The sequence below is a fragment of the Hylobates moloch genome, unplaced genomic scaffold, assembly GCF_009828535.3.
Source record: "Hylobates moloch isolate HMO894 unplaced genomic scaffold, HMol_V3 SCAFFOLD_6, whole genome shotgun sequence".
Classification (NCBI taxonomy): domain Eukaryota; kingdom Metazoa; phylum Chordata; class Mammalia; order Primates; family Hylobatidae; genus Hylobates; species Hylobates moloch.
Genome location: NW_026652281.1, coordinates 123,808,547 through 123,824,372, shown reverse-complemented (window position 1 = coordinate 123,824,372; position 15,826 = coordinate 123,808,547). Strand labels below are relative to the sequence as shown.

General features: G+C 40.5%; 1 protein-coding gene across 16 annotated transcripts in view; it reads left to right on the top strand.

The window, feature by feature from the left end:
- Positions 1-15,826, top strand: part of PPP2R2B (protein phosphatase 2 regulatory subunit Bbeta) — a 503,044-nt gene that overhangs the window by 394,744 nt on the left and 92,474 nt on the right. For all 16 annotated transcript variants that reach the window (XM_032158260.2, XM_032158258.2, XM_032158257.2 and 13 more), the window contains one exon: positions 6,758-6,870. In XM_032158260.2, the coding sequence (XP_032014151.1) occupies positions 6,758-6,870 (113 nt within the window). The remainder of the gene's footprint in view (positions 1-6,757; positions 6,871-15,826) is intronic.

The window sequence follows — 15,826 nt, the reverse complement described above, 5'->3', positions numbered from 1 at the left end:
CTATTGCAGATTATTTGCAGGTGTTTTTTGGAATGTGACTTCCTGTCTTAAGATTCACTGAATGTTATTCTGGGAATACATTTCAGGAAACTCAACATGCTGTCTCTGTGAGGTTGGCATATTGAATAGAAGTTATTAATCCCTGAATATATTTTAGGGTCTGTAAAGCAGATGGCTGTGTGTCTCTCTGACAAAAATTAAGTTCTAAGATAGGAGCACAAGGCAAGAAGAGATAGGGACTTTATTAAAAAACTGATCAAGAAAGGGTTTCTTTCCCTATCTCCCTCCATATTTAACACCATTTGTTGGATGAGGAGGAGTTGACATAAATAGGTCAGAGAGAGAGGATGTTGGATATTGAATAGAAAGACAAATTACATAATCACTGGGTAAGTCTTTATACAGTGGAATTACCTAATCTCCAGGTTCTTAAATCCTTGCTAAAAGAAGCCATCTAAGCTCAAAACAACTTGGCATAAAGTCACATGTTAAAGGGTGCTAATTGAATAGCATAACAATTAAGAGGATTCGTATTTAAAAATTAAACACCCTCTCCCAAGAAAATGAGTTGGAGAATGATTCATTTTATCTCATATGTGAGTCCATGAGGAATATACATTTTAATTTAAATTGAGAAGCAAGAAGCAAGGGATTTAAAAAGAAAGGGAAATGTTCATCTTTCAAGTGAAAAAATACAATGTCAATAATGTGATCAAACATACATGAATATTTTTAAAGACTGGAAGGAAATACAACATAAAGTTCATTATGATTAATTTTTGTGCAGTATGGGTAACGTCAATTTGTTCCTTTTGTCATTTTAATTTGTGAAGTTTTTATAATGAGTCTCATATTATTCTTATGGAAAAAGGGGGGAAGTTATTTAATGCATTTGAACCTCAAATCTCTCAAATATAAAGCCAACATAGAAGTCTAAAAAATGACAATTCGGATGCAGCTGGTTTAGGGTTATCCAAGCATATCTCGTTTCCTCATGACCAGATCTCTACTCATCTGTTTTTCCAGATTCCAAGTAGTTTGATTCTTTCTCATAACTATATTTATTGTTCTGTTTACATTTTGCAATCCTAATTTCTTGGAAGCCAAACCACATAAATTTGTTTCAATTTCTTTCCTTTTAATTTTGCTATTTAAGTTTCACTAACAGGCTTTGCAGATTCAACACTACTCGGAATAAAAGAGACTTCTGATGATTTTGACTTAATTACTTCAGGCAGAGGAAAAATGTCTGACTGTCTTCTATAGCTAACTCACTTTATATTCCAAATTTAGCCTATTGATTATTGCATTTAAAACTCAAAGACTTGGCGAGGCGCAGTGGCTCACGCCTGTAATCCCAGCACTTTGGGAGGCCGAGGCGGGCAGATCATGAGGTCGGGAGATCGAGACCATCCTGGCTAACACGGTGAAACCCCGTCCCTACTAAAAATACAAAAAAATTAGCCGGGTCTGCTGGCGGGCACCTGTAGTCCCGGCTACTCGGCTACTCGGGAGGCTGAGGCCGGAGAATGGCATGAATCCAGGAGGCGGAGCTTGGAGTCAGCCGAGATCACTCCACTGCACTGTACCCTGGGTGACAGAGCAAGACTCCATCTCAAAAAAAAAAAAAAAAAAAAAAAAACTCAAGGACTTATTAACTACTTTGTTGGGGGGATGGGAAAAAGTCAGTGAAATGCAATGAAGATTAATTATATAGCATAATATTCTGTTAATTGAGTTTTTAAATAGTTTTTTGATTAACAAGGATATTATCTTCCCATTTGGGATACTGTTTCATATGCCAACAGCATCTCAAAATGATTCTTCTAAGAAAAATTCCCATGTTCTTATGTAATTTTCTTTTTTATACTAATATTGAGGTTGAAAATCCCCCTTAGGCCAAATAGGTTAACATGCAAAAATTAATGGAAGACAATTGGAACTACTGTACAAAAGAGAAAATGAAGATAGATGATAAGATTGTGTTTAAAAGCTGCCACAAGTGATGATAAACTACTCAGAGAACCAGCAAGAAGAAAGAAAAAGTCATTACTCATATTAACAGCCACATGTTCCTTAGACTTTTTTATTCACAAAGCATCAAGATACTGAGTCAAGAAAAAAAGTGTGATAATAAAGTCAAGAATGACTCCAGGCAACCCAACCATGGGGAATTGGATTGAATTCACCATCAATTATCTTTAAGAAAATATACTGCTTATCTTATTATAGTTAGGAACAATTTTTACTTTCTGCTAGAATATATTTTCAACTTTACAATTTCAATAAAAAATAAAACCAACATTCAATTGTGAATCTAGACTCTCAAATTATTTACCACATAAAAACACATTGTTTTACCTCATTTTCTGCTTCCACTTCAATACCTATAATGAGAAGGGGGGTATACTGAATTTGTTTTTCTCACTATGAAATTAGTACATGTTCATTGAAAAAAAAATATACAGAAAAACAAAAATAATAAAAGTGTTCCCATCCAGAGAGAACCACTGTTAAGTCTTTTAAAGAAAAAAGCAAAAAGATACGAATAAATTTGTTTCTTAACAGAAATATGATATATTCTGCAAACTCTTTTGTAACTAGGTTTTTATTAATATAACACTTAATAATAGGAATATCTTCCCAATTGTTAAATATTCTAAAATACCATAATGACCACATAGTATTTCCTTGTGTGATTCTTCTCTAGTTTACTAGTAAGCCTCCTACTATTAGTACTTTAGCTTTTAACAAATTATCACTATTATAAATCATATATACAATATGTTATAGTATACATAATATATTCTATCCCTATAAATATATTTGCAGGGATAGATGTTGGTATAGATAAATATGATTAGGCAAATGCATACTATAAACTAAGTATGCCATATTATGTTTACTAAAAAGTTACATAATTGTATACATAAATATAAAAAAATCACAAAATTTGTATAATAGGTATCTCTGTCTAGTGGAATTAAGGGAGTTTTTTTTTAGCTTTATGATTATTTCAATAAACATTCCATGTACCACTTGTATAATAAAAAGAAAATAAAATGAGAAAATACAAAATCTATATATGCAATATTATAGATTTTTATTCTCCCCCCAAAGTACATAGAAAAAGTACTATAAGGATTTATGCAAAGTGTTGATGATCGTCCCTGACTGGAGAGGTTGTAGGTGATTTTTATTCATGTTATTCCCATGATTTCTCTGTTTCTCTGTATAGCAATTTATCATTCATGATAAGAAAAATACACGATGTTAACTTTGCAAATGGGACGGGATACATTCCAAAGCCATGCAACAAAAAATATTTGGTATTAAAATTTTGGGGATGTTCTAAGCCACAGCTGATCAAGAGCCAATCACGTGACTGTATAAATACGGCCCATGTTCATTTTCTCACCCTAAAAAGCAGTTCGGTATGCAGCAGGATCTCCTTTTGCTCCAGCACAAGCCAGGGTGACTGCACAACTCAGAGCGCACAAATCATACACTTAGCAGCCTTGCCAGTGTGTCAGACATGAGCAGCCCAAATGATGCCCAGATACAAGAAAATGGGGCACTTATTTGCTGCTGAAAGCCCACTTCACAATGTGGTGCATTAAGACCTCCAAGAACAAAGCATTTGTTTCTGGCAGCTTCAAGGCGCAATGGTACTGTGATCCACATCTCCTGCTTAGAAGATCTGTCCACCCAAAGGCATGAGAAGTGGGAGGTGGTGGCAAAAAGTCAGGTGAGGAGAAGTGGAGGAATGAAGCAAGGGGCAAAAGAGGAAGGAATTCCCAGAGGGATGGCTTTTCCCCCCTGACAGTGTTACAGAGAAGAAATAGGATGTGCTGACATCATTGAGGGTTGAAGCTAAAGCTGTCAGAGCAACATGTTATTATGGCAGAACAGTTGCCCAATTTGCTAATTCTAATAAAAGCTGTCATTTGTGGACCATTATTAGAAGACTAATACTGTGTTAAACACTCTCCATGCTGTGATTTATTTAATCCTCATCAGATCCCCATGAGGAAGCTACTGTTTCCCCAGTTTACAAATAAAGAAACTGAGGCACCATCTTTCTTTGTAACATTGAACTGTGTGGGATATACTCATACTAAATTATTTTTTGCTTATCTGAAATTCAAACTTAACTGGGTGTTCTGTACTTGCTAAATCTGGCAATCCTATTTGTTGCTTAAGAAATACTAGTTATGGGCCGGGCGCTGTGGCTCACGCTTGTAATCCCAGCACTTTGGGAGGCCGAGGCGGGCGGATCACGAGGTCAGGAGATCGAGACCACGGTGAAACCCCGTCTCTACTAAAAATACAAAAAATTAGCCGGGCGTGGTGGCGGGCGCCTGTAGTCTCAGCTACTCGGAGAGGCTGAGGCAGGAGAATGGCGTTGAACCCGGGAGGCGGAGCTTGCAGTGAGCCGAGATCGCGCCACTGCACTCCAGCCTGGGTGACAGAGTGAGACTCCGTCTCAAAAAAAAAAAAAAAAAAAAAGAAATGCTAGTTATGGTCGGGTGCGGTGGCTCATGCCTGTAACCCCAGCACTTTGAGAGGCAAAGGTGGGCAGACTGCTTGAGCCTGGGAGTTTGAGATCAGCCTGGGCAACATGACAAAACCACGTCTCTATAAAAAATACAAAAATTCACTGGGCATGGTGGCATGTGACTGCGATCCTAGCTACTCCGGAGGCTGAGATGAGAGTATCACCTGAGCCCAGGAAGTCGAGGCTGCAGTGAGCCACGATCACGCCAATGCACTCCAGCCTAGGCAACAGAGTGAGACACTATCTCAATTTAAAAGAAGAAGAAGAAGAGAGGAAGGGAAGAAAGAGAGGAAGGAAAGGAAGGAAAAAAAGGAGGGAGGGAAGGAGGGAGAGAAGGGAGGAAGGGTTATGTACCTACTGTGTGGGAATCCCCATCCTTGGCCATGTGACTGGCGTCAGAGTGGGGATTGGGCCCAAGGTTGTCTAATTCCAAACCCTACCTTGTGCAGCACAGAGGAAGATACAAAGAAGGCAACCAAGTTTCTGCCTTCAAAAAGATATGTTAAAACAAGTGTAAAAAATGTACACTGGATCTGATAAGGAAAGCCCACCAAGGCATGTGGCCAGCAGACATGATTTGTTTGCCTGATCTTGTCTCTTTAAATAATAGAATTAGGCCGGGCATGGTGGCTCACACCTGTAATCCCAGCACTTTGGGAGGCTGAGGCGGGCGGATCATGAGGTCAGGAGATTGAGACCATCCTGGCTAACACGGTGAAACCCCGTCTCTACTAAAAAATACAAAAAAATTAGCCAGGCATGGTGGCGGGCACCTGTAGTCCCAGCTACTCGGGAGGCTGAGGCAGGAGAATGTCATGAACCCAGGAGGCAGAGCTTGCAGTGAGCTGAGATTGTGCCACTGCACTCCAGCCCGGGTGAAAATGCGAGACTCCATCTCAGGAAAAAAAAAAAAAAAAAAATTAAAAGCCTGCATGTAGGGCATGCCATTCCAGCTCCACAGATCCTTTAGCACTTTTTACTCATTTCCTTGGCCTGCATGACACATCTGGGATGGGAGTTCTTATGGGAGTTCTGTTAGGGATAGGAATTCTCTGTTTTAATGCTATGGAGAATGCCAGGTGTCATCAAGTCATATAAAGTGCTGGGGCAGTACAAAGGTGAGAAAGGTAGTTTCCAGCTGGAGACTCCATAGAGGAAGCAAAAGGAAAGGAGTATTTCAGTGTATCTCCTTACCATTTTATTTCCCTGAATATTGCTAGAAATATGCCCTATGCAGGTAGATGAGATTTGTTCATTTGCCCTACTAATGTTTATTGAGCAGCTACTGTGTGCCAGGCACTGTTCTGGGTGCTGGTGGTACCGTGATAAACAAGATAGATAGAATCCCTACCTTCAACAGTTTTACACTCTAGTGAAAGAGACAGATAGTTATTTGATAAATAATCAATTGTCTGGTAGTAAAAAGTATTATGAAGAAAAATAAAGCAGGAGAGAGGAGATAGAGAATGGTTCTGAAGATAGCATTTTTTAGGTAGGTTTTACATAAGCCTCTCTAAGGTTGGGATGCAAACGCAAGAGAAAAGTAAAGGAGCAAATTATGTGAAAAAGAGGGCAAAGGGCTTTCCTGGCAGAAGAAACAGCAAGTGCAAAGGCCCTGAGGCTTAGTGAGCTTAATGTGTACCTGGAACAGTAGGGAAGCCACGTGGCAGGAGCACAGTGAGTGAGCAGGGAGAGGGTGGACAGGGAGGTCAGAAAGATGGAGAAAGTGGAGAGGGCAGGTCATGAAGGGCCTTTTAGGACATGATAAGGACAATGTGTCAGTGAGGTGAGATGCTCAAATAGAGATAATAGCACCTACTTCCAGAGTTATGACTGTTAAACCAATTTTTCATGTAAAATTCTTAGTTACATTGTAAACTCTGTGTATGTCGCATTCTTATTATTCAATGTTCAATAAATGCTTTTATTGAATGAGCTAAATTAAGGTATAAGCTATAGATTTAAGAGCCCAGTGTCAGGCAAATCCATTTGTCCCAGCATAATGTATGTTTTTGTTTTGAAATATGAGCTCTGCCTTCAAATGACATGGGATTTATGCATGGTAACCCTTTACATGAGCCAGCTTCTGTAGCAATTCTATCCATCCTTATCTCTTCCTCTCCCCACTGCCCCCAGGAAAACTCCCTCATAAGCTTGCTTTTCACTATAATTCTGACTTAATCTGGTTGCCCACTACAGATAAAACTGTGAAGCTGTGGAAGGTCAGCGAGCGTGACAAGAGGCCAGAAGGCTACAATCTGAAAGATGAGGAGGGCCGGCTCCGGGATCCTGCCACCATCACAACCCTGCGGGTGAGTGCAAACGGCTGCCCTGGCCACCACGGTCAGGGGCAGGTCTCCTAAGGTTGGCCACGTGCTGGTTGTTACTGTAAGTTGCAACTATAATGGGCCAGTGAGGGAACGTAGGCAGAGACTCAGCCTACCCCAGTCTCTCTCTGGTGGCAGATGGAGAAGCAGGAAAGGTGCCAAGCCTTCTAATGACTACAAATCCATGCTTTTCCTTTTGTCCCAGAAGACTTGCCCACATGGCCACTGCCAGACGTTACTATAATCTTAGCCTCTGTTGTTCACGTTATCTAAAATGTCTTGAGCACCTTCTGTACTCAAGGTACAGGGATGAGAACCCAGATGGCAAGTTGCAGTCTTGTGATTCAGAACACAAACTTAATAATCTAACAGACCTGGCTTCAAATTCTGCCACTTACCCAAATTTCCCAATAGTCATTTAACCTTTTTGAGCTTTCAGCATGCAAATTAATTTTAGTTTCTCCATCTGCAAAACAGTGAACACAGTACCTACTGCTCGTGGACTTATGAGGAATTAATGCAAGAAGGATGGAAAACCCTTCCTCTATGATCCTCAATATATGATCTCTACTCAGTCTGAGTGGCTTCCTTCCTGTTCCTCAGAAATACATAGTCTGATAAAGAGGATTTGTAAGACTAATATACAAATGACTATGGCACTAAATATAGTAAGATAAATGCATTGAGAAAGTGTTGGAGGGTTGCAATTTGATCAAAGGAGGAAGAAATTAGCTGTGGTTTTTGGAGACCAGAAAAGTTCTCACAGGAAAGTGGCATTAAAAACGGATTTCTCAAAGCGCACTTTTAAGGGAAGGGTCTGTAGATGTAAGGTAGAGTGGTTTAGGACTGGATCATGAGCTCAGTTATGAACATGTTCAATGTGAGCAGTAAAGCAGGCACATGTTGGGATAGCCCTAACTCCAACGGACTTGTAAAACTGTGTAAAATATGTGATTTCAGACACCAGCAGCTCTGCTAAAGACCAAAAGTAAGAAGGGAGACAGTGAAGTAGATGTGAGGAAAAGAGGTTCTTGCCCTATGTTTGAAAGCCAAAATGAGATGGTCATTGTATGCTTGATTAGCTCACTTGTTTATTTGTTTAATAATTCATTTATTGATACATCTGCTTATTCAGCAGTTACTTTTTGAATATAGACTCTGTGCTGACCACCTTGCTAGACTATTAGATGTTTACCCTGTACTAATGGGCACATGGTCTTCAGTTGAGCTGCTTCTGAGCTCACAAGCATTGGCGACTCTGTTTCCTCTCATTAGCCTATGCCTTCAAGTCTGCAGAACCGCCATGTAAGTCCACCTTATCAGACTGGGTGGACTTGGCATAAATCCAGCCTTGATGCTCTGAATGTGCAGGGGTTTTGGAGGCTGGAAAGTAGAGTAGTGAAGAGTATTATTGTTGAGTCAGTCCAGCCTGGTTAGAATTCTGGCTCCATTACTTTCCACTGGTGACCTTGGGCATATGACAGTCATGTATCACTTAATGATGGGAATATATTCTGAGAAATGCATCATTGGGTGACTTCATTGTTGTGAAAACATCATAGAGTATACTTATGCAAACCTAGATGGTATAGCCTACTACATACCTAGACTACATTGTATAGCCTGTTGCTCCTTGGCTACGAGCCTGTACGCATGTTCCCGTGTTGAATACTGTAAGCAATTATAACACAGTGGTATTTGTGTATCTAAACATATTTAAACATAGAAAAGGCACAGTACAAATACAGTATTATAATCTTATGGAACCAGTGTTATTGACCAAAACATCATGTGGCATGTGGCTATATTTGAACACCTTGTGCCTCCAATGTCTCATCTGTATAACGGGGATGATGATAGTCACTGCTTCCTGGAATTGTTGTGAGGATTCAATAAGTTATTTTGTGTAACAAACAGCTTAGCCTGTGTAGTGCTGGCTCACAAAAAGCACTCAATAATGTTAGTTCCCTTCTGTTGTTTTAGTATTAATAACATCATCATCATCATGGCTATTATTACCCCTTACTGATAGTTGGCCTATATATATACGAGACAATTCAGTTATTTTCCTTTTTATACTTTTTATACTGTTGTATTTATTCTTCAAACTACTCACTGAGATTTACTAAGTGGCAACCGTACTGGCAATATAACAAGAATAAGACTGTCCTTTGCCCCTCGAGACATGGCAATCTTATGGGGAAAACAACTGGATTAAGTGCCACTTAGAGTTTATACCGTGAACTTCTGCCCAGACTTTACCTTGCCCTTGTTTGCTATGTGGATGGAATTTCTCAGATGACATCTGTAGACCCCACTGTGGAATCCCGCTGTCCATGGCATCCTATGGGATTTCATATATCTGTACTTAACCCCTGGGAGAATTCCATCCGTATGATAAAGAGCAGAGAAGGCCTATTCAGTTTCCACGAGAGCAGAGATCCTCCCCATGCCACGCCAGTGATGCCAATGAAGTGGACTTCAGATGAAACAGAGAAGGAGGCCCTGGGGTGTGGCTGGGAGTTGGAAAATTCCAACTCTGTTTCTCGCTTTCTTACTAACAAGCTGTGTAACATAACAGCCTAACTGACAAATCATACTTCTTCCCTCCAAGCTTAGTTTCTAAGCTGCCAAGCATAGGACTGGGAAATGTAGATTTCTGAGACCCACTCCAGAGAGGAGGCCCAGAGGAATCTGCATTTTCAACAACACTTGCCCCTGGTGGCTGAGACAAGGGGTCTGCGGTCACTGGACTCTATCATCCCTAAGGCCCATTTGAGCTATCATTTTTATGAACCTCTGTTATTTTTTGATTATTTGAGAATTGAAAATTCTCAAATAATTTGGAGAGACATGTTATATTTGCTATATAATTATAAATACCAGTATCTGTATTTACCTCCTCTCCTTTTCTAGGCTTTCAAATATCCTGCATTTCAGTGTAAACATCCACAGCACAGCACTCTTTAAACACTGAAAAGTCCAGCTTCCTTTTCTTTTTGATCCCAGTGGTAGAAGAAAAAAAAAGCAGGCACACTGACTTCCACAATGGTTGAACTAGTTTACAGTCCCACCAACAGTGTAAATGTGTTCCTATTTCTCCACATCCTCTCCAGCACCTGTTGTTTCCTGATTTTTTAATGATGGCCATTCTAACTGGTGTGAGATGGTATCTCACTGTGGTTTTGATTTGCATTTCTCTGATGGCCAGTGATGATGAGCATTTCTTCATGTGTTTTTTGGCTGCATAAATGTCTTCTTTTGAGAAGTGTCTGTTCATGTCCTTCGCCCACTTTTTGATGGGGTTGTTTGTTTTTTTCTTGTAAATTTGTTTGAGTTCATTGTAGATTCTGGATATTAGCCCTTTGTCAGATGAGTAGGTTGCAAAAATTTTCTCCCATTCTGTAGGTTGCCTGTTCACTCTGATGGTAGTTTCTTTTGCTGTGCAGAAGCTCTTTAGTTTAATTAGATCCCATTTGTCAATTTTGGCTTTTGTTGCCATTGCTTTCGGTGTTTTAGACATGAAGTCCTTGCCCACGCCTATGTCCTGAATGGTATTGCCTAGGTTTTCTTGTAGGATTTTAATGGTTTTAGGTCTAACATTTAAGTCTTTAATCCATCTTGAATTAATTTTTGTATAAGGTGTAAGGAAGGGATCCAGTTTCAGCTTTCTACATATGGCTAGCCAGTTTTCCCAGCACCATTTATTAAATAGGGAATCCTTTCCCCATTTCTAGTCAGTGTGGTGATTCCTCAGGGATCTAGAACTAGAAATACCATTTGACCCAGCCATCCCATTACTGGGTATATACCCAAAGGACTATAAATCATGCTGCTATAAAGACACATGCACACGTATGTTTATTGCGGCACTATTCACAATAGCAAAGACTTGGAACCAACCCAAATGTCCAACAACAATAGACTGGATTAAGAAAATATGGCACATATACACCATGGAATACTATGCAGCCATAAAAAATGATGAGTTCATGTCCTTTGTAGGGACATGGATGAAATTGGAAAACATCATTCTCAGTAAACTATCGCAAGGACAAAAAACCAAACACTGCATGTTCTCACTCATAGGTGGGAATTGAACAATGAGAACTCATGGACACAGGAAGGGGAACATCACACTCCGGGGACTGTTGTGGGGTGGGGGGAGGGGGGAGGGACAGCATTAGGAGATATACCTAAGGCTAAATGACGAGTTAATGGGTGCAGGAAATCAACATGGCACATGGATACATATGTAACAAACCTGCACATTGTGCACATGTACCCTAAAACCTAAAGTATAATAAAAAAAAAAAAAAGGAATTAAACCAAAAAAAAAAAAGAAAAAAAAAGCAGGCAACCCTGAAGACTAGATTCAGAACAATGACTCCAAACAGAGAATGAGCTGATGTGATATTAATCAGACTATAACTTACTAACACGCTCTCCTCTTGAAATGTGCATTGCCAGCAATTGTGTCTTTTTTTCCCTTCCCTGTACTATGATTACCTCTTGCTCACTTTCATAGTTTCCAGTTCTATGTGGGTATTGAGAGTGAGAACATTTAATAATACCCGACAGCTAATTAATCCTCACTGTGTAATGAACCTGTTCTGTTTCAGGGCTGAGAGACTCAGCTTTTCAAAGCAAGAATGTGACTATATCTTTCATAGAAGATAGCCTTTCAGAATCAATCTCGTTACCAAAAGAGCCTATGAGAAGCATGTCTATGAAAACTATATCCCCTGCTCAATATCATAACTTAACATAAAGCAATAATCATGGTGATAATTTAATAATAACTCCTTACAGTTGTACCATTTATATCACAAAGCGTTTTCTCACCTAGTCCCTTGATTCATCTTCAGAATAGCCAATGAGGAGGGCAGGATAGGTATTTAGCAGGTGAAAATGCTGGTATCTAGCACTTATTGATCATTTGCCATATCCCATGCACCATGCTGCACTCTCTATCTGCATTAGCTACCTCAAAGGGTGTTAAAATGCCCATTTAACAGATAAGGCTCCAAGCAGTTAAGTAGCATACCCAAGATCATGCAGGGCTGAGAACCAAGCCTTGATCTACTTTGCTATGGGACCTGAGCCCTTCAATCCCATGCAGCCTCAGAGAGGGAAAATGACTTACCCAGTATCCCTCAACTGGTTATTCCAGGACTGGGACTAAAAATCAAGAGTTAGGCTTTTAAACTTAGACATATACATTTGGGCATTTGAAATGTTTGTATTAATAATTAGTGCCATTATTATTCCAGGTCAGGGGATTAATCAATCGATCGCACTCTCTCTCTCTCTCTCTCTCTCTCTCTCCCTCTCTCTCCCTGCCCCCACTCCCACTCCCCCGCCACCACTGTCCCCGCCCCACACACACACACACATACACACGCTTACACATTGACTTTCCAGATGCCTGACCTTAGGAATGGAGAAACAAAGGCCTTGAGGTCTCTATGCAGTTTTACTTCACAAGACCCTCCATGCCCTTCTTCCCCAACCTCCTGCTGCCCAGGAGTAACAGACCCTTAGAGCTCTTTCTAGGTAATGGGAACTCACCGTTAAAGTGACTTAATCAGCCTGAAATGGAAGTTGGGTGGTGAGAAATCACACTTAGCATACTTATCCCTGCAGGATGAGCCTGGAGGTATTATTTTCCTCATTATTATCAGCTGCCAGTGCCCTGGGAACCTAGGCCAGGTTGAAATCGGCATTTTTACCTGTTATAAATACAGAGTCTGGAAGGTATGAGCTCCCAAGCTGTGGCTTGTCATAACCTTCCCAAAATGAAGGTGATGCGATGAATTCAATTTTTCTAATGGATTTTATTCAAACATGCCTTACAACAATTAAAAATAATTATAGCAACCATCTATTGAGTGCTTACTATGTGCCAGGTGCTAGATTTTTTATCCTTAATATCACATAGTCCTCATAATATCTCTCTTGGGTAGGTTCTATTTTTCTCTCCAGATCATTTGAAGCCATAGCCTCCTCTTCATCTCAGTCTCTGCTCAAGTGCTCCTATCGGGCCTTCCTAGGGTATCCTATGGAAAAGAGCACACCCACATTTTCCCATTCATTCTCTCTGCCCTTTTTTGCTTAGCTCTTGTCACTGTCTAGCATTTTGTTTGCTGTCTGCCTCCTCATCACCCCCAGTAAAATGTAAGCTCCATGAAAGCAGGGATTCTGTTTTGTTCTCTCCTGCAGCTCCGGCACCTGGAACAATCCATGGCACATGGTAGACATTCAGTAAATATCTGTCAAGTGAACAGATTACACAGAAATGGAAACCAAGTTTTAGAGTAGCCAAGAAGTTTGCCCAAAATCTCATGGCTAGAAAATCGAAGAGCTGGAATTCAAACCTAGTCCACATGACTCCAAATCTGATGTTTTTCGTTCTTATTCTCTACATCTCTGCTTTTTAAGAAAATATTAATTCCTGACCATGGGGCAGGAATGTTTTATTATTGATTGATGTCTCTCAGAACTTTTTATCAAAGCTCTTTTAACATATGAACTTGATTTTGATGGAATGGAAGGTGGGGGGTGAGGGCTGCAGAGGCTTTTCTGCCACAGGGTGGGTACACAAGGGATGCACTGATTTTTAGAGGAATGGTCAAATGATATCATAATTTACACAATGACTGCTTCTGTCCTCCTCTCAGCGCAGGACACACACAGTCTCGTGAATCTCCAGAACTAAACTTTTCCCACTTAAAATGACCCTGATATTAGCAAATCCCATTGGTGGTGATTTGGACACAACCATAGGCACCATCTAAGACACTGGCTGACTAGCATTCAGTTTTACCAGCTCTGACTCTTGCATGAGGACTTCCTGAGGACCATTGCTAAAAGGTCATGAGGTTAGGCAGGTTGACTGAAAAGACTAGCTAGTTTTCCCAAAAGAGAGATCCTCTGAGTGAAACAGTTTACTTGATTTGTTTCCTAGAGAACTGATTAAACAGACTACTAGTTTAGGTTTACTAATAGTAGCAACTGTGCATATTCAGCCCTTCTTAGTGACAGGCTTGGGGCGCAGTTGTTTAATGTACTTTCTTTATCATCATTCTGTGACTTAGGCATCCTGCCCATTTTACAGCTGTATAAACAGACGCTCAGAAAGGTAAGTACTGGCTTAAGGCCTTGCAAATAGTAAACAGCGAAGCCAAGAATGGAGTCCAGGTCTGTCTGACCCCAGAGCTCCTGTTCCTCACTATTATTAGGACTATTTATGGCATGGCACTTGATTTAAACAACAATGAGGATGACAACATCTGATGTACAGGACTTTTCCATGTATTTTGTATCTCAGTGCCTACTATGCTACACACCGTACTGCACTACAAAGTGTGGCTCTTACAAAGATGAATGAAACACACTCTCTGTCCTTAAGGGGCATGGAGGAGAAAAGTTATAAGTGGCTGAAACATAAAATGAATTCAGTCATTGGTTCTTAAATGACTGTGTGCCTCATGGTCACCGGGGACTCTGCCTAGAACATAATTTCTGGCCTCGTCACTAGGGATGCTGGTTTAGAAAGTTTGAGTTGGACTCTAAGAAATGACATCTTTGACAAGTCCCCTCCCAGAAAATGCCCAGGTGATTCTGGTGCAGGTGGTCCCTGGACCACACTTTGAGAAATCATGGAGAAGGATAACTGTCCTGAGAAAAGCACAGAAGATAACCATGGCAGTTCAGAAGAAGCACAAAGGAAGGAGACAGGGGATTAGGAAGGAGTTTCCATGATGCATCTGGAGGGTAGATGGGCTTTCATGTTGGGCATCTCATTTGATGCTCCCAAGGATCCTTTGAGGCATACAGGATGTGCATTGCCATTTCTTTCTTTCTAGTGGTGTGGATGTGATTATCCCATTTATAAAAGAGGGTAACTGGCTCTGAGGGGCCAGGTATCTAATCAGGGTCACACAGCTAGAAAGAGGCAGAACTGGGAATGAAGCACGTTCTGTCTGTCCATAGCCTTTAGGCTTTCTTGCTCCCTCTGAGGTACCTATGTCGTGATACTCATTCTGGGAGGAGGGGGAACCCCAGGCCAGATTTAGCGCAAATTATTGGTTGAGTCAGGATCAGCCTTTACTGCCCCAGGTTTTAATTTTCAGTATATGCTTTGATAACTGAGGCCTCTTAGGACATAGATACAGCCTTCCTCTACCATTTTTAATTGTTTTAGACTTCATTTTGTGATTTATTGCTGCTCTGGGGGCTTCATATCCAATCCTTTTATGGTTTCATCTTTCCTTTCCTTACATTTCTTGCATGTAACAATGGCGTGTTTAGCTACTGCAGTGAAAAATCAATCAAGCCTATTCCATATTCACAGGCTTGCAATGGCACCAACGGCTCCTGGATTAGATTAACTTTGTGAATGTGTCATTCCAGTGTGGGCAATTTCTCAACCTTCACTCAATCCTCCCCATCCTGCCTCGGCGGGTGGATATTGAGATCTCTCATTGATTGACTGCCCCGAAAGTGAATGCTGGCATGTGATGTTTGTAACTCAGCGGGATGCACATACTCTGTGTTTATGAAAATAAATAATAATTTCTGCTATCATTACTGATTGCCATCATTATCTGATTGTATCTGTCTGTGTCATGGGGTTTCAGTTATGGGATCAGAAAGCCCTCCACGAGAATTTAGCCACTACCCTCACTGACAAGCCTTTGTGTTTTGACATGTTTCGCCTTTGGGGGATGAGGGTTGGAGATGTTTCTGTTCTGCTCATTGGCTAATATTTTTGGCTAATGTTCAGAAACATGATGATAATCGAGTTCCATGTTAGCCAAAGGAACCACTTCAGTTGGAATTAAAAGAGGAGCTAACATTTATGCTAATGTTCCAAGAACATTTTGCATGCATTGGCTAATTTAATCTTCAAGATAAACCTGTAACATAGGCGCTGGTG